This window comes from Rhinatrema bivittatum, chromosome 1, assembly GCF_901001135.1.
Source record: "Rhinatrema bivittatum chromosome 1, aRhiBiv1.1, whole genome shotgun sequence".
NCBI classification, from domain to species: Eukaryota; Metazoa; Chordata; class Amphibia; order Gymnophiona; family Rhinatrematidae; genus Rhinatrema; species Rhinatrema bivittatum.
In genome coordinates, this window is record NC_042615.1 from 567,286,815 (window position 1) to 567,309,911 (window position 23,097).

Sequence of the window (23,097 nt, forward strand, 5' to 3'; positions counted from 1 at the left end):
GGTTATGGACGTGCATCCACAATGAGCATCCAACCACAGGTTAACCCGTGCACTAGCCTGAGTGCACAGTATTGCATCGGCTTGATTTTTTGTGTGTAAACTTTAAAGCTAAAGCGACAGGGAATTTTGTATACAGTGTGAGAATGAAACTGTCATATTCATTAGCATTGTTGCATGGAAATCCTTTACTAATTAAGGCATTAGCTATTACACACACACACACCCCACTACCACCGCCACCACCATGGCAGAGAGGTGCACTGGATTTAACGCCTGTTGTTTTAACACTGAAAATTTAATTCCAGATCGAAGGTGGAATAAAATTAGCTCACTTACTCTGACGTGAGTTTATATTTCCAAACCAGCAAATTAATCAAGTTCTGTGTGCACAAAAGGTAGGGATGGTAACTTTCAAACCAGGGCACAAGTGCACATTTGCTCCCATGCATCAGCCTGCACGCAGGGGCGTGGCTATTTTCTAACTTACACATGTAAATGCATGCATGTTATAAACTAGCCTTGCCGCATGCATTTGTGCACCTAACTTTAAGTGGATGCGTGCATGGGCGTGCAAATCCTGCTTCTACTGCGTAAGTCAGGGGATTTTAAAATGGGGTGCACCGACGCTATTCCCAATTTGCCAGTTCGTCAACCAATTCGCCCAGTTAACAGCTTGGTCCTCCAACCCCCCACCCCTCCAGTTTGATATCCTACACTGCCCCCAGATTAAATTTTGTACTATGTTATCTCGCCCTAGTTTGATGGTATCCTGTTATAGTGTCCAACAAGCTAGGGTGAGAGAACATTGTAGAAATGGCATCTTTGTGAGACTTTCCTCCCTCCAAATGATGTCAAATCTTCACTGAGGCGTACGGTGCTGTTTGTACGCCTCACTCTACATGAGAAACTGGCCCCTAAACCCTAAAGCACCACCAACACCTCACCTCAAGCTATTAGTTGGCCCTCCTATAGAGATATAAATACTTCAATATTAGAAAGGCCTTGTACATAATCAGTCTCTCTTTCTCTCGCTCTCTCTCTTTCTCCCACTCATACATATTATTGCAGTAATTCTAAAATTTCCCTAAACACACCCCTTTTTATTATCACCGGAGTTAACCATGTGATAACACATGTTGATGAATCCAGGGGTAAGTTAAGATTCAATTATCATCTCATAATGACAACATAGAGATAAGTTGGCAACATTGAAAACTGAATTTTACTAAACCAGAGGGGGAAAAAGTCTTATTTGAAATAAAGTATGACTGATTTTTGTGTTTTCATATTAGGTAATGCCAATAGTGGTTTTCTTCAGCACAGTGATGTCTATGCTTTACTATACTGGATTCATGCAGTGGATAATTAAAAAGGTAACTAAAGTGATTTATTTTTCTCTGAATTATTTCATTCAATCATATTATTTAATTTGCATAAGCCTCATTATTATTCCACATTAGGGGTATGCAATGGGGGGAGGTTGTGTCATTTTTTGCTTGATTTCAATTTTAAAATGGTTTGATTTTTTTTTTCATTTTTCCCTAATTTCGTGGTTAGTGTGCACTAAGGGGTAGATTTTTAAAAAAAGTGCACATTGTCCATGTGTGCACAATTCCCAGCGCGCACACATGGACACGCTGAGCTGTGCGCACATGCATGCCAGATTTTATACTCCATGCATACCTGTGCGGGCAGCGCACACAGGGGGTCCTAATCTTAGAAACATACGCGCAGTGACAAGATCAGGGCCTCTCCCCCTTCTCTCCCAGTCCACTCCCTTTCTCCTACCCTTTTTTTTTTTTTGTTGCTTACTGCTCCATTGGATCAACCCCTGTTTTTTTGCATGTGGCCAATTAAAACTTTGTCCGTACATATTTTCTGTTTTAGTTTCATGCACACTAACACAAAACTAAAAAAAAAATAAAAATTTTAGCTTTTTTTTTTCATGATTCTAAGCAAATTAAACAAAATAGACAAGTCATTGATATTATTTTAAACAAATGCACACCCCTACTCCACATGAGGCCCTAAGACTGCTGGAATTTCCAAACTTCTGGCACAATATGCATTGAGTCTTTGAGGGTGTAATATGTTTTATAGGACTAACAATATGGGTACAATTCATTGAGCCTGAATGGTCTTGTAGATTCATGTTCAACATCATTTTAGTTAACTCATTAAAAGGTTTAACAGAACCAATATGACTACTAGAACTACTAGAAAGACTTTATCATCTTTTAAATATGCTACACACAATTTATAATTAATAATTACAATAGAGAATCTTGAATTACATTTTCATTTCTAGGAATTATTAATGTTAGTAGTGTAAGCCACTACCAGCTCCCCATCCTGTAACTTGAGACAAGGGGTTAATTCTATCAAAATTTTCTCCAATCAATATTTACAGACTGATGTACTAACCTGTGGTATTTTCTGTGGGTTAGTGGCCCTGTTTGCATGGAAGTTTTCTACTAATGCAAATGAGCCAGGTAGAAATCTTGTCCATGAACTTGAGCTTCCAGAATGCCAAAAAAAAAAGATAACTAGACTTCACTGAGGAATAAGATGTTTTTGTGTGCTAGCTTTCAATAAATTCATAAATAATTAGCTCTTCCTCATGTTTGCATTTCAGCAGTTTGTTATTTATGAATTTAAATAACCTTACATACGTAGAGGACTATGTGCAATAGTATACTAAAGAAACTGATCCAAAGTTGCAAACTTTTTCACAGAGGTATTTGCCTGAAAAAAAAACAAAGAAAATACCAAAATGTTGGCATTTTGCATGGGGTTTTTTTTTTTTCTAACAAGAACATACCTTCTTATCAAAAGATTTCAAAGTTTTAATATATTGGCCTCTTAGTTTCTTTATTATTGCAACTTATTATGTGGATCAGAAAATGAAAGACTGCAATTTACAAGGGCATTTTTTTGAATATAGAGAAAACATTTGCTAAACCTGGACAATATATTATACAGTGCAGTGCTCTATCCTAATAAATAAGCTAATCACCATTGATGCTTCCAGCTTGCATGCCATCTAAGAAGTCAGTCTTTCACATAGGAAGGGGAATTTTTAAAACTCTTTATCAGGTCAATCCAGTAAAGTGTGGCCGCGTTTACCCTGCTCCTAACCCGCTTTCTACTCACTTTCCGGCCGCGTTAGCCCTTCCTGCGATCCACAATCCCCTTTAACCTACTCTTACCGCGTCCTTAAATCCATGGGTAACCCCTTCCACACACGGCATGTATATTACATGTAAACGATCGAATTAGCTATTCCCTACCATCCAGTAACGTGCCCCCCGACTATCGCTTTTTTACCCTGCCGTTTTGCCACGCGTTTAACCTGCTAACTTACCGCCTACCCCTACCCCTGCGTTAGAGGCAGGGGTAAGGGTAGGCGGCAAACTTTCTCCCAGCCCCCGTTCACCTGCCCTGGCCATGTCCATGGGTGCTGGTCTCCGGGGCAGCCCCAGTCCTCTCCCCTCCTCCCGAAGCAACAAAAGCGAAAAAAAGCGAAAAAGCAAAAAAAAAAAAAAAAAAAGCGAAAAAAAAAGTTGCAAGTGAGAGAGGGGAGAAAGGACAGGCAATCCTACGCTTGGGACTGCCAGTCCTCTCTCCCCTCCTCCCGAAGCAAGGCGCGAAAAGCAGCCTTGCTCCGGGAGGAGGGGAGAGAGGACTGGCAGTGTAAAGCGACGAAGCGACTTACTTTTTTTGCAGCCCCCCTCCGGAGACTGACATCGGCGAGGACGACTGCGGCTCCCCTGCCTCCAGCTGCCCGCGAAGATGGACGCCTGCACGGGCGAAAGTGGCCCCTGTTTGTGCAATTGGGCCGCTCAAGGCTGACGTCACGACGTTTGTCATCACGGCATGTGACGTCATGTCTTGAGCGGCCCAATTGCATGCACAGGGGCCGCTTTTGCCCGTGCGTCCATCTTCGCGGGCAGCTGGAGGCAGGGGAGCCGCGGTCGTCTTCGCCGATGTCAGTCTCCGGAGGGGGGCTGCAAAAAAAGTAAATCGCTTCGTTGCTTTACACTGCCAGTCCTCTCTCCCCTCCTCCCGGAGCAAGGCTGCTTTTCGCGCCTTGCTTCGGGAGGAGGGGAGAGAGGGCTGACAATCCCGAGCGTCAGAAAACCGTCCACTTCCTGGTACCTGTCATTTCAAATGTCATTTGAAATGACAGATACCAGCGTGTCCGTGAAGCGTTAGGCCCGCGCACCCAGGCTACTGTTTAGGCGCTCTATACAGTAAAATGGGTTGCGCGGGCCTAACGCTTCACGGACGCTTCTTAGACGCAGCTTGCATTTGCAAGCTATTTACATACAGGATCGAGCGGTAGGTGAGCTGGACTGTGCGTGCGGCAACCGCGGGTGCGCCGGGCACTAACGTAGCTCTTCCTACCACTCGTTACTGGCTTGACCTGTATATTCTTTATATATCTGAGCAAACAGACTTTAAAAAATGTAATGATGGGAAGAACAGGAAGGCACATCGCATTATCTTCTTCCTCATCCATTTACAGGTTGGGAACCCAACAATAACATAGTAATCCAACCTACAATTTACTTATGTATTCAGTTTATCATCCATTGTCCAGTTTGCACTGATCTGATTAGAAGGTATAATTCTTAAAAGCTTGTCACAAATATATTGTTAGTCCAGTAATGAGGTTTCATCTGCAACTTGTCTGTCAACCTTTATTGCTACATATAGTAGCAGGTTAATAGTTATTTTGTTTTCTCTACAAGCATCTGTTTCAAAGATTTCCAATTCTGTCTTGCAATGGTCAGCAAACAGGTTTCATTTTTTAAAATATACAATTAATATTCATTAGAGATATTTGCATAGATTTGATCTAAAACAAGACTAAATTGCATGGTTTGGTTATCCTAAAAACAAGATGTATTTGTGGCCTTTGAAGACTGGAGTTGGGAGCCCTGCTCTATGCAGTGCAGTATAATAGCTTACATTTGCATCTATTTAGTTTGCACAACCTCTCAAAGCTCAAAAATGCCTAGATGAGCATCAACAATTTTTTGCAAAATAATCCAGACATTTCATGAAACCTAACAACCACTGGGTTTTCCCATACTCAAATTTTAGAGAGCATGCTGAGTAAATGGAGCTACACTCAACTTTTATCCCTTGGTAAACCAGTTTCACGGAACATGGAGTCAGGAGAAACATGAATTTCCTCTTTTCAATTTAACCTTGACATTTACCTTGTACTTGATATTCATCTGTGCTGTTTTAAAAAATGTATGGGTTTAAAATGGCCATATTCCCCTCCACAAGAGGAACAATTCTAGACAACATTATAAAGAACCTTTGCCATCTTCTTTTGTTCTTTGCTCAGTAAGATGTGCTTGTTTCTATATCACCCTCAAATTCACATCCTTTTGCAGGTTGGCTGGATCATGCAAGTTACCATGGGAACATCTCCGACTGAGTCCTTAGTTGCATCTGGAAACATATTTGTGGGGCAGGTGAGTTGAGAAGGAGGACAAGAAGGGCACATATTCTTACGCAAACATATGTTTAGGATATCGCTTTGGGAAAGAAAGCTGTAAGAAGGCCAATAGTAACTTAAGGAAAATAAGGCATGGCATTCAGATGACAAAATTTGGTCTATGTATTTTTCATAATATAGAGAACTTAGCATACTGATATATGAAAGAAGCGATTTATGGGCACTTACAGAAATGAGCCAGAAAGTCATGATATTAGAGAAAAATACAAAATCCCACCCCTTATCCAGGCAATTCTCATTGGAAAGAGTTAGACCATGATCCTTAGAAAAGATCTTGTAAAATTAATAAGTCCTAATCATATCAGAAAACACCTTCATGTATGCAACACGGAGGTTTCTTTTTCAGAGAATGACTTTTGTCTCTAGGGCCCAGTTTAAAGAATTGAAAAGAACACTTCAAAACTCAGTTATGTTGAAATAGTTCCCCAGGGTTGTGTGATGGTAAAATATTTTAATTTCTCTGTACTTGGAGACTTTTACTATGTGAAATGGTGCTGCTATAAAGTTAATAATGCAAGTACTCGGGACCAGTCGTTCAGGCACGCCCTTCAAACATTTCACACCATTACCAAAACAAATTGAACACAACAACAAGTTGGAATAAATAAGGCCGCAGTTTATTAAATCCTAACCCGAGCCACACTTAACATTGGTCTAAAATTAAACTCTCCCCCCTCCACCTCCTGTGCCGCATGCCATTCTTCACCTACCATCGCGGCCCAATGGTAAGCCTCTTGGGGGCCCCCCCCCCCTTTCACCTACCCCGCCACATCCAATCCCCGCTCTCTTACACGCCCCCCCCCCCCTTTCTATCTGTCTGCCTTGCCTCCCACCCGATCCTGCGTTATTTTCGGCGACCCCCAGGACAAGCCCGGATCGCCTCCTTTTAGCCCAGGTCACACTTCAACAACCCTAGGCCCCTTATAGTGCTCAACAAAAAATGAGGCAGATAGAGAAATTCACCGGTTTATTATACAAATTACAAATTGTTTTGCTGTGTGTGTGCCCCGAATCAGTAGCTACTTTCTAAACAAAAATAAAAGGCACAAGTTTGATCTCATGCAAAATCTTGAAGAGCTAAGGACTCCAGTGGCCAGTTAGACATCTCAGCAGAATTGGCTCAAAAAGAGTTATTCTTTTTCTGCGATATCTGCTGTACTTGCTGTTCTCAGATGTGAACTGATCTGCAGAGCCCTGTTATCCATATTTTAAAGTTCCAAGTAAAGACCATGCCACTTGAGCATGTGGGTGGTGTTAGGCACTGAGGTTTGCCTAGTGCCTTATTGTCGGACCATTACTGGGCAGAGTCTCATTGTTGGGCCTGATAGGACAAAATCTTGCGAGGGGGCCCTGAGAGACTAGAATCTAAAGGGCCAGAGTCTGATAGGCTGGCTAAACCAAGGGGAACCAAACAATGAAACCCTCTCACATACAAGCATATGCTCTTATACTTCAAAAGGCTTAATGTAACCTAATAGACCTTCATAATAGGCATTAACTGCCTAAATAGGAATGGCCTTCAATTGCCTTGTGTTTATTCATTGGTCTAGTCCATCATTCCAACAAAATGTATATTTTTCAAATTTTTCAAATGCAAATAAAATTCAAACTTACCTGGATTCAAATTCTTGAGTAGTGTTTTTCCAAAAAAAAGTTGTCTTTTTCCTCTGCATATACTGACGCAGTTACAATTTAAACCATGGAGCGCTCCATGCTCATTAGCCAAACTCAGAAAGTGGTCATCCATCACATGTCCCTTTCTTCAACTTTATGATTTTCCAGGTGTTTTCTGTGATCATTATGGGGCCCTTTTTTGACCTCTCAAACAGGTGTAACTTTGTTGCATTCATGACGCGTGGGGTTCCATGCACACCCATGAATTTTCACACAGGATTTATGTGCTTAAATCCGCTTTTAAAAGTTTTGCTTAAGTCTGCAGATAAAAAGCATCTTCAGACTTTAGCCTATGCAGCCTGTTTGAAAGTTACCATCCCTGTGCTCATTTGGCACTGACCTCATCATGAAAAGAATAGAAATCTCAAAAGTCAGTTGCAAAAAGGTATTACCAGCCACTTGTTATGTTGATTTTTTATTTCTACTAATCTAAAATACAAAAGAAAGCAGATTAGCTAATGACAAAGTCTTTCACAGGAAGGTAATAGAAAGTATGCATGCATGGATGTATGTATGTGTTGGTAAATGCTCCATAAAGGTTTAACTAAATATTATTCTTCCATTTCCAGACAGAGTCTCCGCTTTTGATTCGTCCATACCTGGAAAGTCTTACAATCTCTGAGCTCCATGCCATCATGACGGCAGGCTTTTCTACCATTGCTGGGAGCGTGCTAGGCGCATATATTTCTTTTGGGGTAAGAAGATAACCCAGTGCAATGAATTAACTGAGGACAGCAAGGTGCACAGGTACAGGCTGCACTAGTTTCACTGCACTGTAGATATAAAATACATCGCCACCAATATACGATTGTAATGTCATCCTGTGAATGCCAGTTTCTAAGGCTCACCTTTACATTGCATTCCTTCATGCAGCCCCTGCAAAATTCTAGAAAGCTACGTTGCTTTGCTTACATGTTAGGCAAGTAAATTAATCAACTATATGCACATCCATGGCACTGTGAGGAATTTGCAGGTCAGGAAACCTCTTATTCTACAAAAGAATGCTTGCACTTCTTTATCAAAGTATATTTCTGGCCATGTGCATCATAGTTTTAAAATCCTATTATAATTTTTAAAACAATTCAAAATAACATGCATGCCACCACCTCTTAGTTTCTCAGAGGAACATGAGTCTTTCTTTGAATGCATGAAAACTGAAAGTAAAACAAAAATCCGATACCATCATCTACGGGATGATTGTGAGACTGTATAAATTGAGCTTTAAACTTTTTGTGGCTGCTGCATCCCCTTCTTAGGAAGTCTGAACTAAAATCCACCTCAAAACGAAAACAGACCCCCAACAGAATGCCACCAAAAACATAAGAATGCCATCTCTACAGCATGAATAAACCCAGCCTTAAACTCCAAAACATAACAGAGGAGCCTTTCCTTGCACTCAGTTCACCATGTCTGTAAAACGTCAACCTATCACTCAGGCTACTGAGAGTCTGCCAGGGCTCAGTGCACCTCTGACACTCAAAAGCTAATGACTTCAGGTATGGTCTTTTTGGGCTGAATTTTCAGTCATTTACATGCATAACGTTTCGTAAATGTTTGCACATAACCTGGCTATGCATGTACTTTTCTGAAAACTGGGGAGAGGCTTTCCGTGAGGCAAAGCTGGGGTGGAGTTAGAACATGCATCATTTTTATTTTTAAAAGTGTATATGTCAATATGCCTTCCAAAGAGGAGGTATAATTTTTGCAAGTTGATTTGTACACATACTGGGCTAATTAGCCATGAATTTTGAAAGCAAACTTCTGCATCTAAGTTAACTTTGAAAATTCAGGGTAAAGTCTGCAGATAACCAGTATGTGTAGATATACCCTGAACCTTGCCCTCTTACAGTATTAACTGTACTTGGATTTCTAACATTATAAACAGCAAGTCTCTCAGTTGAACAGAAATAAATAATAAATTGCAATGACCAGATGCCAGAAAAACCAGAGCCTTTTGGAATGACTTATCTTCTTCCATCCCATGACCATTATTGAGTTTGTTCACCTAACTTTTCCTTTTGAGGCTGTAATATTATAAATCACAAAGAGCATTTATCCAGCCAACGTGTGAGTTAGGATAAATGCCTTTTCAATATTGCCAGCACTTATTTGGCTACATTTTAATCAGATAAATCATTATCTGGCTAAAATTTAGCTGAGAGAGTAATGGGCATTCCTGGGATGGAGATAAGTTAGCCAAAAAACGTATCTGGCCTCCTCCAATGTTAGAAGGTAGTTGAATAGGTTTTTCAGCTTACTCTAGCCACACCTAGAGCAGGTCTAAATTTGTTCCTGGATACTTTTAGGCTTAACCCGCTATATTTAAAAGAATTTAACCAGTTAAGCACTGACACGTAAAAAAAAGGCAGCTGGCCAGGTGGCCATGGGCCCCTTCCTCTCCCCCCCCCCCCCCCCCAAAGCTCCACATAATGGTAGAAAAAGTATCCAGACAAAAGGCCCGACAAGCCGGGCCAGCTCCACCCTCAAGAGTTTAAATATTGTACCTTGGAAGGGTGTCCTCCCTCCCAGCCCCCCAAGCCAATCACATTCCTATCTCATTCTTGGCACCAAAAAATCTTAAAGGCTGCTAGGGCTGCAGTGCAAGTAATAGTATACCAATCCCAGTGGCATCAGTCGTTGCATTAACAGCAATGTTGGTAGCGTATGAATATTTACTTCTACACCAACGCTGGTAACTTATGCTCTCAGCTTTTCTGTCGAAGCAATTATTGATGCCCCCAGGAGTGGTAGACTTGTACCATGGCTCCAATGGCCTTTCATGTTTGGGGGTACTGGATAACAAGGTAGGGATGAGGTTGGCTTGGGGGAGAGTTGGGAGAGGGAGGAGAGACCCCCTTCCAAGGTACAGGATTTGAATCACTGAGTGGGGGATCTGGCCCACCTGTTCAGGCCTTTCAGCTGGACCCTTTTTCTACCATTATGGCAAAGTAAAGATTTGTGGGACACGAGCCTGTTGCCCTTATACTGAAATCCACTTGAGGGGAGGAGTAGGCATGGCTGTCTGACCAGACTTTTTTTTTCTAATTTTTGATTTTGTGGTGGTGCAGAAAAGGCTATATTCTTTTGAATATAGCCGGTTAAGCCAAAGATTCTTGAGCTACCTTTAGCCAGATAACTGTAAACTTAATTGGTGATATTCAAAATAGGTGGTTAGGTTCAAAGTTATTTGACTAAAGGGAACCAGATGATTTTATTCATACTGCTAAGCTAACTGAGAGAGAGAGAGAGAGACTCACCATAATGCCCTCTCACTAGATAGGTATTTATATCTGTATGGCAGGCCCACCTAGTAACTCAAGGTGAGGTTTAGGTATTAGTGTAGGGGTTAGGGGCCACTTTGACATTCAAAGTGAGACATACGAACAGAACAGTGCTCTCTTGTGAAGATTTGATGACCTTCGGAGTGAGGAAACTCACCCAGAGATGAGATTTGTGGAATGTTCTCTCAACCTAGCTTGATGTTACCCAGATAGAGAGTCCATCAAGCTAGGTTGAGAGAACATTGCACAAATCTCTCACTCTCTCTCTCTCTCTCCCTCCCTCTTGATAGCTAGGCAGGAGCCTCAAAACTACTCAACTTTCAAAGATTCATTGCCTCAACAATGAAAGAATGCTATTTTAAACTAAATACCTTAAAACTAAGACTGCTCCTCCACCTTAATGATTTCCATACCGTCCTGCAATCCATTATTTTCTCCAAACTAGACTATTGTAACTCCCTCCTACTTGGCCTACCCAAAGCCACTATTAAACCTCTTCAAATGCTCCAAAAGGCCACATCCAGAATACTCACTAACTCTCTCAAAGATGACCACCTTACGGCCATCCTCAAAGAGCTCCACTGGCTCCCCATCTCCCACCGAACAATCTACAAAACTCTCACTATCTTACATAAAACCCTTCACAACCAGAACATGCACTGGTTAAGACTCCATTCATTTCCACACATCTAATAGAACCATCAGATCCTCTTATATTGGCACTCTAGACACACTTTTGCCAAAACACTCTCACCTACACTCCACTAAAGAACGTGCCATATCCATTGCAGGCCCTCACTCCTGGAACACCATGCCTCCTGATCTTAGACGGGAGCAATGCTCTCAGAAATTTAAAAAAACCTAAAAACTTGGCTTTTTAAACAAGCTTACTCTTAATCTCAGCGTAACCTAGCCAATCCCTCCCTTCTCTCAATCATCGACTAATCCCTCTCCCATTTGACATTTGTACATATTTATTTTATTTATTTATTTTAAATCTTTTCTATACCGTCGTTAAGATGGATACCGTCACAACGGTTTACATAAAGGCACATAATGATGCTAAAATATATCAATTTACACATGTGCCATAATGGTTCGATACATAGTTTTTAAACAATAATAATTGGCTTGTGTTAAATAATGTCCAAATCTTTGAATCAGTTTTGAATACAATACTAGCTTTATAATTGTAACTTTATCCTATAGTGATGAATGAAAAAAATAAAAATAAAAATACAACTACACACATATTGATTACGGTGGTGTGTGTGTGGGTGTTCAGTTGTTCGTACCTTGCACTTCCCTGGGTTCTATTCTCCCTTCTCTTTTTCATAAGCTTGTTTAAAGAGCCAGGTTTTTAAGCTTTTTCTAAAGGTTTTGCTGTCTCTTTGTAATCTTAACTCCAAGGGCATGGTGTTCCACAGTATGGGTCCTGCCAAGGATAGCGCCCTTTCTCTTACTTGTGTTAGTCTTGCTATTTTGATTGATGGAATAGTAAGGAGTACTTTGTTTTTGATCTCAGGTTTCTGTTAGGGACGTGTTCGCGAAGGGCTGTGTTTAGCCATTCTGCTTTTTCGTTATATATTAATTTATGTGTGGTGCATAGTGTTTTATACTGCATTCTTTGCTCAATGTTAGCCAGTGTAACTCAGCTAGGGTTGTTAATTGTTAATATCTTCGTTATCCATATTTATTTAAATTTCGTTGTTTTCTTTTTCTGCTGTCCTACACACATTTTGATATGCCTGTTTATCTTTAACTCCCCTGTTTCCCTACCCTTGTTCTATGTAACTTCTTTTCATTGGCTAACTATGTTCGATGTAAACCGGCAAGATATTCCTACGAATGTCGGTAGATAAAAACCATAAATAAATAAATAAATAAATAAATACTAAAACCGGCATTTGAGAACACATCACAACATGCGATAAAGCCTTAACGCAACCTATCGCACGGCTTAACGCTACTGAAAAAGGTGTAGCTAAAGCCGTGCGACAGGGCTTCACAAAATGGTGAAGTCCACCCCTAACTCCTCCTCTTTTTCTGATTTGCATCACACCATACATTATGGTGCTATCGCATGCGTTAAAGGCATTTTCGCATGCATTAAAGGTGCTTAATGCATGCGAAAATGCCTTAATGCATGTGAAAACGCCATAACGCTATTTGATAAATGACCCTGTAACTTTGGCCAGAAAAGTTATCTGTTTTAGTTCCTTTAATATTGTCTTCAAAAGTGTTTTGAGCTACAATTAAGATAAGACAACACTTTGCATAGTGTTCATTAAACTATCTGGGCATCCTGCAAAAGACCTGGCATATTTTTGTCCTTGAATACCTCAAGCAAGGATGACTTTGAGGCTGTCCTCACTGAGTTATGGAGATAGGCAATTTGCTATCAAACTTGAACCAGGCAGATTTCAACCTGGTTCAAGTTTGATAAGAAATTAGGAATTTCTCCAAGATTTGCTGGGGAAAATCTTTTACATTATTTCCAGTATGGATCTAGAGAAAATCTCAACTGAATCATTTCTTTTGGACTTGAAAAACTAGAATTAGATCCACCCAAGCCAAGGAAATCCACAACAGATTCCTTGCATCTGCTTCAGATTTTCTGGGAAACTGACAAACATTTTTCCGCGAATGTAGGTAAAGAGGTTTATCTAATCAGAACAGTGAATCCACTGATCTTTCCATGGGTTCATCTAACCAGATGGCAAACCTTTTTTCAGGAAATTTGCACATTCCTAGTGAATGACAAAAGAGACATAGCCACATATCACTGCTTAAGTTAATGGTTAATTTACATAGAGTATTTGGTTCTCTTGAAAACCAGACCTGTTTGTTGCATTCAAGGCAGGGCACATGCCACGCTGGTAATGGGATGCCACCCTGACCTATAACATATCCACTACTGTTATTTAAACCCTTATGGTATGGAAGATGTATACAGTACTGTGCATTACTTATATAAACATGCTCATTCCTTTTCTTCTTTCTGGAACTCTAGGTTTCAGCCACTCATTTAATAACTGCTTCTGTAATGTCAGCTCCTGCCTCATTAGCTATGGCTAAATTATTTTGGCCGGAAACCCGTACCCCCAAAGTAAATCTGAAAAGTGGCATGGAGATCGAGAAAAGGTAAGTCTACAGTGATAAGATAAAGCACAAATATTTAACAATGACATGCTATACCCTTATTAATTTGACAGATATAAAACACTTCATCAGCATAGGGAGGGTGATTTTCAAAGCTATTTCCAGGGGTAAAACAATGCTTTACCCACAGAAATGGGTTTTTATAAAATTGTCCGCCTGGTATGAGAGTAAAAGTGCATGCATAAGGCTCATATGACAAACTTTTTCCTGCAGTCGGAAGAAACGTGCCTGGCAGTGCGGTTGGGGAGGGATTTGCATTTTCAAAAGAATGCATTTTTTGCCCCCCAAAAAACTGTGTCAATATTCCAATGGTTTGTCCATCACACAGGTTCATTTTCAAATCACGATAGGCCGTTATCACGTACGTTAGGACATTACTGCGCACGTTAACACCCTAATGCAAGCGATAACTACTGCATCGCAATATTAAAATGTAAATGAGGGAAAGGGGAGGAATTTGAGCAATAATGTGCGATAATGTTTCGCACATTATTGCTGGCAGCAGCGCCGGAAATACCTACACCTATTGCATTGGCGGTACGGGAGCGATAGTGTGCAGCGTGCCTGCAACCGCAGCAGGTGAAATGCAGTGGGTGATGGTGAGCAGGTGCTCACCATCACCCACTGCCCCTTTTTTTCCCGCGGATGATCATTTCACTATAGCGAAATGATAAATCTAGGGGTAAGTTTGGAACTTAGCTGGACAAACCATGGATTTTAAATTTCCTGTCATTCTGATCATCTCTAATTTACCTGGCTAACTGCTTAGCCTGATAAATGTTAGCCAAATAAGTTGGAGGCATTTCAGGGGCATTCTGAGAGTGTTCCCGGTCAGAGTTACTGTATATTAGCTGGATAAGTTAGTGTTCCCGGTCAGAGTTACTGTATATTAGCTGGATAAGTTAGTGTTCCCGGTCAGTTACTGTATATTAGCTGGATAAGTTAGTGTTCCCAGTCAGAGATACTGTATATTAGCTGGATAAGTTAGTGATCCCGGTCAGTTACTGTATATTAGCTGGATAAGTTAGTGTTCCCAGTCAGTATTGTATATGAGCTGTATATTAGCAGGATATTCAGAGTGCTGAAAGAACTGAAAAATGAAATTGCAGACCTACTGTTGGTAATCTGCAAAGTTCAAACTATCATTAAAATCAGCTATGGTACCTGAAGATTGGAGAGTTTTTAAAAAGGGGTTTCAGGGATGATTCAGGAAACTAGAGACCAATGAGCCTGACATCTATGCCGGGAAAAAATGGTTGAAAGTGTTCTAAAGAACAAAATTACTGAGCATATAGATATACATAGTTTAATGGGACAAAGTGCACATGGATTTAGCCAAAGGAAATCTTGCCTCACCGATTTGCAATATTTTTTGAAGGTGTGAATAAGCATGTGGATAAAGGTGAGCCAGCTGATATAATGTATCTGGATTTTCAGAAAGCATTTGACAAAGTACCTCATGAGAGACTCTTGAAGAAATTAAAAAGTCATGGTATATTTGGCAATGTTCTCTGTGAATTGAGAATTGATAGAAAACAGAGAGTAAGGCTAAATAGTCAATTTTCTTAATGGAGAAAAGTGAATAGTGGAATGCCACAGGGATCTGTACTAGGTCCGCTGCTTTTTAACATATTCATAAATGACCTAGATGTGGGAATGATGAGTGAGGTGATCAAATTTGCAGATGACACAAACTTATTCATAGTTGTTAAATCATAAGAGGATTGTGAGAAATTGCCAGAGGACCTTGCAAGACTGGGAGACTAGGCATCCAAATGGCAGATAACATTTACAGGCTAATTTTAAAACGAGCATGCCAGTGCCCATACACGCATGTACAGGTGCGCAAGTGAACATATGCTGGAATTTTAAATCGTGCACACATTTATGTGCATAAAATTTATAATATGCCTAGCGCACCTAAGTATGCTCCTAATTTTAAGAGGTTACTCGTGCAAACCTACTTCACCTATCTTCCATAGAACTTTGCTAGCTTTAACGCGCATAGATAAGTGGATTTTAAAACATGCTTGTGTGAGGGACACTCTCATTTTTTCCTATTAGTCCACCAATTTGCCCAGTCTACCTTGAGGTCATCCAGACCCCTCTAGTTCATAATCCTACACTCTCCCCAGTTGACCCAGACTCTTCACCCTATCATGTAAGCCCAAAAATGTGAGACCTACAGACTTGCTTCTCATTAGGTGCAGCAGTAAAGTTATACGGATAACAAGCTGGCGTGCTCTGCAGCCTCCGGTTTTAGAATATGGAGTTCCATGTGTTATTCTTGGCTCCGCCCATGCCCTGCTCCCAACTCCACCCCTCTTCCACCCCTTTTTTAAAAGTTGTGCAAGCTTATATATACGTGCATATAAAAGCCCATATATACGTGCATATAAAAAGCCCATATATGTGAGTATCTGGGCCATTCACAAGCAACACTTTCAAAATTCAATCCTTAATGTGGACCAGTGCAAAGTGGTGCATGTAGGGAAGAGCAACCCAAATTGTAGCTTTCTAATGCAAGATTCTACTTTGGGAATCACCACCCAGGAAAAGGATGTAGGCATCATTGTGAATAATATGTTGAAATCCTCTGTTCAGTGTGCGGTGGCAGCCAAGAAAGCAAATAGAATGCTAGGAATTATTAGGAAAGGAATGGAGAATAAAACAGAGAATATCATTATGCCTCTGTATTGCTCCTTGGTGCGACCGCACCTTGAGCTTTATGTGCAGTTCTGTTCACCACATCTCATAAAAGACAGCAGAATTCGAAAAGGTACAGAGAATGGCAACCAAAATGATAAAGAGTATGGAACGAGTCCCCTGTTAGGAAATGCTAAAGAGGTTACAGCTCTTCAGTTTGGAGAAGAGGTGGCTGACGGTAGATACAATAAAGGTCTATAAAATGATGAGTGGAGTGTAATGGGTAAATGCAAATCTGTTGTTTACTCTTTCAAAAAGTACAAAGACTAGGGGATATTCAATTAAGTTACTAGGGGATACATTTAAGACAAACTGGAGAAAATATTTTTTTACTCAATTCGTAATTAAACTCTGGAATTCATTGCTGGAGGATGTGGTGAAAGCACTAATGTAGTTGGGTTTAAAAAGGTTTAGACAAGTTCCTGGAAGAAAAGTCCATAGACTATTTATTAAGGTGGACTTGGAGAAATCCACTGCTTATCCCTGAGATAAACAGAATGGAATCTATTGACCTTTTGGAATCCTGCCAGGTACTTGTATCCTGGATTGGCCACTGTTGGAAACAGGATACTGGACTTGATGGACCTTTGGTCTGACCCAATATGGCAAATCTGTGGCCATGCTGAAAAGCAGTCCTATAGTTAGCTAGATAAGTCCGGCTATATTCAGTGGCATGCCTAATTGGCAGTGCTCCGCTGAATATCCATTACAAATTATCTGGCTATCTTTAGCCAGATAAATTGTCTGCTCACCATGCTGCTGAATATTGACCTCCAAATGCACACATTCGCAGGTGTGCATGTGTGCAGATAGTTTTAATAGGATCATTTTGAAAAGGAAAGCATGCACATACTTTTCCTTTGAAAACTGGTGTAAAGTCTATGTGGGCAATAATAGAATTACATCCTAAATGGCAAAGCTGGTTTAACTGCATGATAGTCAGAAGGAAAAAAACACGGCACCCAAACCTAAAGTTAGTAGAAATTACACCCATGTATTCTCTACCAGTTGGACACAGATAGTTAACTGAAACACTTCATGCTACCTCATGTTCATCCATTCATAAAGAGGCTCTCATACATTATTACACATATTTTCAAGATGCTTGTCCAGTCTATGTAAACCACTTTACTCCTATGAGTGTCTCATACTATGTTCATGCAGATCATAGCATTATAGTTATATAATCCATGGGCTAGAGGCGCCCGGTACAGCGGCCATTTGCCGCTGAGCCGGGGGATCGCACGCCGCAACTTGCTCCTGCTCCTTGGCAGGGACAAAAGGTAAAACAAACAAATTGGAGTAATTAGGATAGAGATGGAGGGAGGGCAGGATAGGGGAAGAGGAAGGGAGGTTAGAGTAGGGGGTTTCAAAGTTCCCTCCCAGTCCGCTCCTTAATTGAAGCAGACTGGGAGGGAACTGGGGAAGGCCCCGATGCGTCACCATGCATATGTGCAAAATTATACCCCCCCCCCCCTTGCGCACCAACCTGAAATTTTATAACATGCGCGCACCGGAGCGTATATGTTATAAAATTGCACGTCAAAGTGTGCGTACTGGGTAGCACATACACATGGACGCATGCGCGTACGTTTTGAAAATCTACCTCTCAGTACTCAAACACTAGATATCTGCGTAACCTTACTGCTGCTCCTGATGAGAAGGAAGTCTGTAGATCTCGAGTATTAGAGCTTATAGAACAGAATGAGGGGTCCAAGTCAACTGGGAGATGGCATGTAGGAAGAAGAACTAGAGATATCCGAAAGACCTCGCTATTAACTGGAAAACCTGGAGGACTAATTGCAAAACTGAGAATGTGCTTCACACGAGCATGGTTTGAAATTCACTGACATATACATGTAAAAGCTGACAAGGTCCTATGGAAGATACAAGCACACCAGCTATGCTCAAGTAACCTCTTAAAATTAGAAGCATACTTTTGAATGGTTTAATTGTGCGTACATAATTAAAAATTCCAGCATATCCTTGCTTGCATACCGATACGTGCGTGTATGGTCGTATGCATACTCATTTTAAATTAATCTCTTAGATTTCAATAAAAATGTTTACAGTGTCCCATACAAGATGTTCGTAAATAAATTAAACTGCCTAGGGGTAGATCTCAGGAGGACTTACTGAGTTAGAAACTGGTTGAGTGACAGATAACAGAAGGAGGGAACAGGTGTCAGTTTAAATATGGAAATTTATGTTTTCATCTTCCCAAAGTAGTAGAAAATGGAAAAGAACAATTGGAAAGACCAAAATGGTCTTTATCTGCTATCATTTACTATGTTTATTACTATGCTTTACTGTGTTATGTTCTATATTTCTATATTTCAATTTTCCATTTCCCAAAAATATATCAACACCTCCAAAAGTCAGACGGTGGAAGTATTTGATGTTCAAAATATGTTCTTTGTTCATTAAAACATGAAGTCTAATTATTATTGGGATATCTGGAATTTTTTAACATCCAGACTGTAATCTTTAACTGAACTTCAGAATGTACTTTTGTATTCATGCAAAAGCACCCTTGGGAATTCTGGATAATTAACTCTCAGGCCAAATATTTCCAGGTGTGATTATTTTTTTCTAGGTTATGTTAAACTGCTGATATGGTGTAACATTTCTCAGGGGAATGGAAGTATGCTAATTTTTTTCTTTGTCTCTCTCTATGACTTTGTCTTGCTGTGGTGGTTGCTTTCTTGGTAAAGTGATGCAAGAAACATCTTGGAAGCCGCCAGTCACGGAGCCTCTGCTTCAATCGGGTTGGTGGCAAACATTGTTGTGAACCTAATGGCTTTCCTGTCAGTACTTGCTTTCTGCAACGCCGTTCTGTCCTGGCTGGGTAATATGTTTGACTATCCACAGCTGAGTTTTGAGGTATTTATTTCACAGTCATTACAAGATTTAAACAATATATTTAACGTTAGTTCTTTTAACAAATAAATCTGAGTTTCGCCTATAGTATCTTATGCAGCCTTTTTGTTTATAATGCTGCAAGCATAAACTTCGAAGCACAAAAGCCGTTCCCCAAAAGTAAATGAAGGAAAGCCTCCCTCACAAGCTGGTGCTGCTTGTCATAAAATGAAATACAAAAAGTCTTTATATTGCCAGCATACCAGGAAATAGGGATATAGCAAATGAGAATCTCACACTACTTTCCATAGTCCTCATCTATAAACATAGGCAATAATCACCAGTGTCCATTTTTTCAAAATCATTTTTGTTATATAAAACTTTACCATTCAAGCCAGGCTGATACAAAACATGAAGATGAAAATGAAAAAAAAAAAGAACCAGAACTTAACTTGAGATTTGTCCAAACAAGCTGGCTGCGAGCTTGATTCACAACCAGAAGTTTGTCCAAAAAAGCTAACTGTAAGTTGAATTAACCTCCAACATGGCCCATGTATCGAGACATGCTCTGCTTCAGGGAATGTTAAAATGCCACATCACTTGAAGATGAAAAAGCATAAAAATGGTCCCAACACATAAAGAGTTGCTGTGGCTTAATCAAGGTGATCAAACATCTATAGGCATACATGGTGCTGACTTTACTGAAATGTAAAAAGAAACAATGGAAACATTGTTTATCAATTATGACATCATACCAGAAGAGATGTCATGTGAATTTAAAATACAATAACCAATAGAATCCATGAAAATATAACCAAGATGCAAAATGTCAAAAAGAAATAAGGCATCCAAAAATCAAAAACTCATAAAATCAGAAAACATCAGGAAAAAAAACATGCTCCCCAGATTCATAACAATGAATACCATTCTACCATATTGTTCATACCTCCTGGATGCACAGCCTTTAATGTAAAAATCTAAAATTGCTCACAATGAGTGAGAGTCTTCTCATGAATTATTACATGCTTGGGTATCTATTTCAATACTGACCATCGTAAATTCTTAAAAGCCTTTATGCATACAGTGAAAGACCACTGGAGCAGAAATCTTAGTGGTTCACAAAAAACTTCAATGTTCAATTATCCGGATGCATTGGTACGCTTTGTACGACCAGCATATTGAGTTTGCAAGGGCATTCATTGACATAAACCACAAAAGTTGAGGAACAATCAATAATTGATCTCAAATTGAAATGTTGGGATTTGGGATGGCTCCGTGAAGTACTACACACGTGGTGGCCCAAAAATCACAAGAACCACACAGTTGTTGATCACTGCTGGATACATCAGGTGAAGTAGGACAGTAATTCAGGTCTCACAATATGATTGCGTATTACTACCCCAGCTATATGCGCAATAAGAGGACAGGATCTTATGTGAAGACAGAACATGCCAGTGCTTTAAAGTGATAGCTGCAGAATTTTGAAGAGCCCGCAGATGTACGAGAAGAAGATGGAAGAAATATAGCTTTATTAAAGGAGGGAAGAACTTCACCTGACATATGTAACACTTCTATAAAATATCTTGAGCTACTAAGTAGAGCTCCTCCATAATCTTGGGAAAATTCAAAATACGCAAGTTAAGCCTCCCAGAGGCATTCTTCAAGAACTCAGTCCTATGGGAAAAGGCCCCTTGCTCCTGAATCATAGACATTTGAGTTCTTTGAAGTTTCCCCACATCTTCTTTCACTGTTCTCATGTTCCTGTATTAAAGTTCCATGCCTCGAAACCTGAGGCATCAAAAGGTATCCATTTTTGTAGCTGTAGCCATTAATATTTGGCCAAATTTTGCCATAAGCTCCCAGAGATTGTCCAGAGTAATCATAGTTGGTTTTTGAGAAAACTGAGGAAACTCACCCAGAACCTGATTCTCCGCAGGTCCAAAACCAGGGGCAATATCAGCCAGTTCAAAATTTCACTGCTGGGTATCAGTAATCTGATGAGACAGTTCCGAGATCGAAACAGCTTGAGCAGATGCCAAATCCTCCTCAGCACCCTCCCTCACTGATACTGAAGCCATATCATCATTCAGCACCACAGCAACCTCACTGGATGAGGCTGACACCCTCTTGCGAAGCCTTGAATCGGGGATCTGGCCACCCGGAAATCCAGATTAAGTTTTGAAGAGATTTAACCTTGGAGCTCTACCTTTATAGCTCTAGATACAAACTCACTTTTAATGCAGTTGGAGTGGTATTTTAATGAGGGTTTGCACTGTATATAGAATAAGTATGTTTGCTAGCAATAGGGATTTGAAATTCAGACAGAGCAGTGGTTCCCAAACCTGTCCCATTGATCCGTAAGCTAGTCAAGTTTTCAAGATATCCATGATAATTATGCATTTAACATATCTGTATACATTGCATATCCAACATATGCAAATTTATCTCATGCATAGTTGATATCCTGGAAGCCCAACTGGCCACTGCCTGTCAATAGGATAGGTTTGGGACACCACTGAGACAGAGATCTTAGTTTAATGAGTATACATTGCAGATAACTCTAAAAAGCCTTTAGAATCATTCCCTGGCCTATATGAAAATACTTAAGCAATTAAAAAGAAAAAGTCTGAGGTTTTTTTTACACTTAACCTTGTTTCTGCATCAAACCATTTCTGTGCTCCATAACCCTTCTGGTTATTCAAACTCTGTTGATGTTACAGGTAATTTGCTCTTATGTCTTTATGCCATTTTCCTTCATGATGGGGGTGGACTGGGAAGACAGCTTTATCGTTGGAAAGCTCATTGGCTACAAGACATTCTTCAATGAATTTGTTGCCTACGAGCAGCTTGCAAAGCTGATCACGAAAAGGAAAGAAATGGGGCCCGAGTTCATGGATGGCACCAAGCAGTACATGTCTGTGAGTAACAGTGCTTTTTGCTAAAATATTCATTCTCTGTTTTTATTTGTTTGGTGAAAGGACTAGTGGGGGGTTTCTGAGCGATATTCTTCTTTGCACCATTTAGCCCTAGCCTGCGCATATGTTAGAGCAGTGATCTTCACTAATTTTCAAATGGGGAAAAAACAAAAAACATCAGTATGACAGCCAAGGTCATCACTGGACAAAGTGGCCGGCACCCTGGGTAGGGGTGTTCACTCTCTGACGATGTGGTTGGTCCTTCTGCTCAGGCACACTCAAAGTGACACATGTAGCTAAAATTAAGTCTCTTCTCCCACACTCTGTCTCCTCCTAGCCCATCTCTGTCAACATTCTCATCCCCTTCCCAATACATTCTCCCCCAACCCTATCCCAGTCTCAATTCCCCACCCTCCTCTTCCACCCTTCAGTCTCTACCATCCTGTCCCCTCTTTCATCCTCTCCAAGCTATCTCTCCCCCTTCACCTTCTCCAGGGATTTACTGCCAGTTCTGCCTTCAGAGCTGTTCTCCTTCCTTCCAGCACTACATGGCTCTCAGCAGGTTCGCGCTGCACGGGGCATGAACAACCACAATGGTCTCACAGGCTCAGGAGAATAGCATGGGAGTTCAGGCAATCACGCAGCTCAAACTCACTGAGATCCACAAAGTGCAGACGGAAAACAGAATAACTGTGGCCATCATCAAGCCTCCTGAGAAGATGGGGGTGAGGCTATGTATAAAAGAGTGTTAGCCCTTTTACAAACATGGCATCTGAGGCTTCAGCTGGCCTGAGTGCCCACAAAGTAACAGAGGTCTTACTAGAGAGGCCTTGCCTTGTGTGATGTCAGTGTGATAGGGAGGTATACCATTCCCAAATGGGAGGGGTATGATGAGTGTATAAAACCCCTGCACCTATGTGAGGCAAGGGGAGAAAGAGAGAGAATTCCAAAATCTGGAGTTCTG

The 23,097-nt window shown here is 40.6% G+C and overlaps 1 protein-coding gene across 1 annotated transcript in view; it reads left to right on the top strand.

Annotated features, from left to right (window-relative positions):
• The window catches only part of SLC28A3 (solute carrier family 28 member 3), a 161,946-nt gene that overhangs the window by 116,248 nt on the left and 22,601 nt on the right, over nt 1–23,097 (top strand). Inside the window, exons 9-14 of the mRNA XM_029617345.1 lie at nt 1,293–1,373; nt 5,412–5,492; nt 7,780–7,905; nt 13,505–13,635; nt 19,074–19,242; nt 21,939–22,136. Of these exons, the coding sequence (XP_029473205.1) occupies nt 1,293–1,373; nt 5,412–5,492; nt 7,780–7,905; nt 13,505–13,635; nt 19,074–19,242; nt 21,939–22,136 (786 nt within the window). The remainder of the gene's footprint in view (nt 1–1,292; nt 1,374–5,411; nt 5,493–7,779; nt 7,906–13,504; nt 13,636–19,073; nt 19,243–21,938; nt 22,137–23,097) is intronic.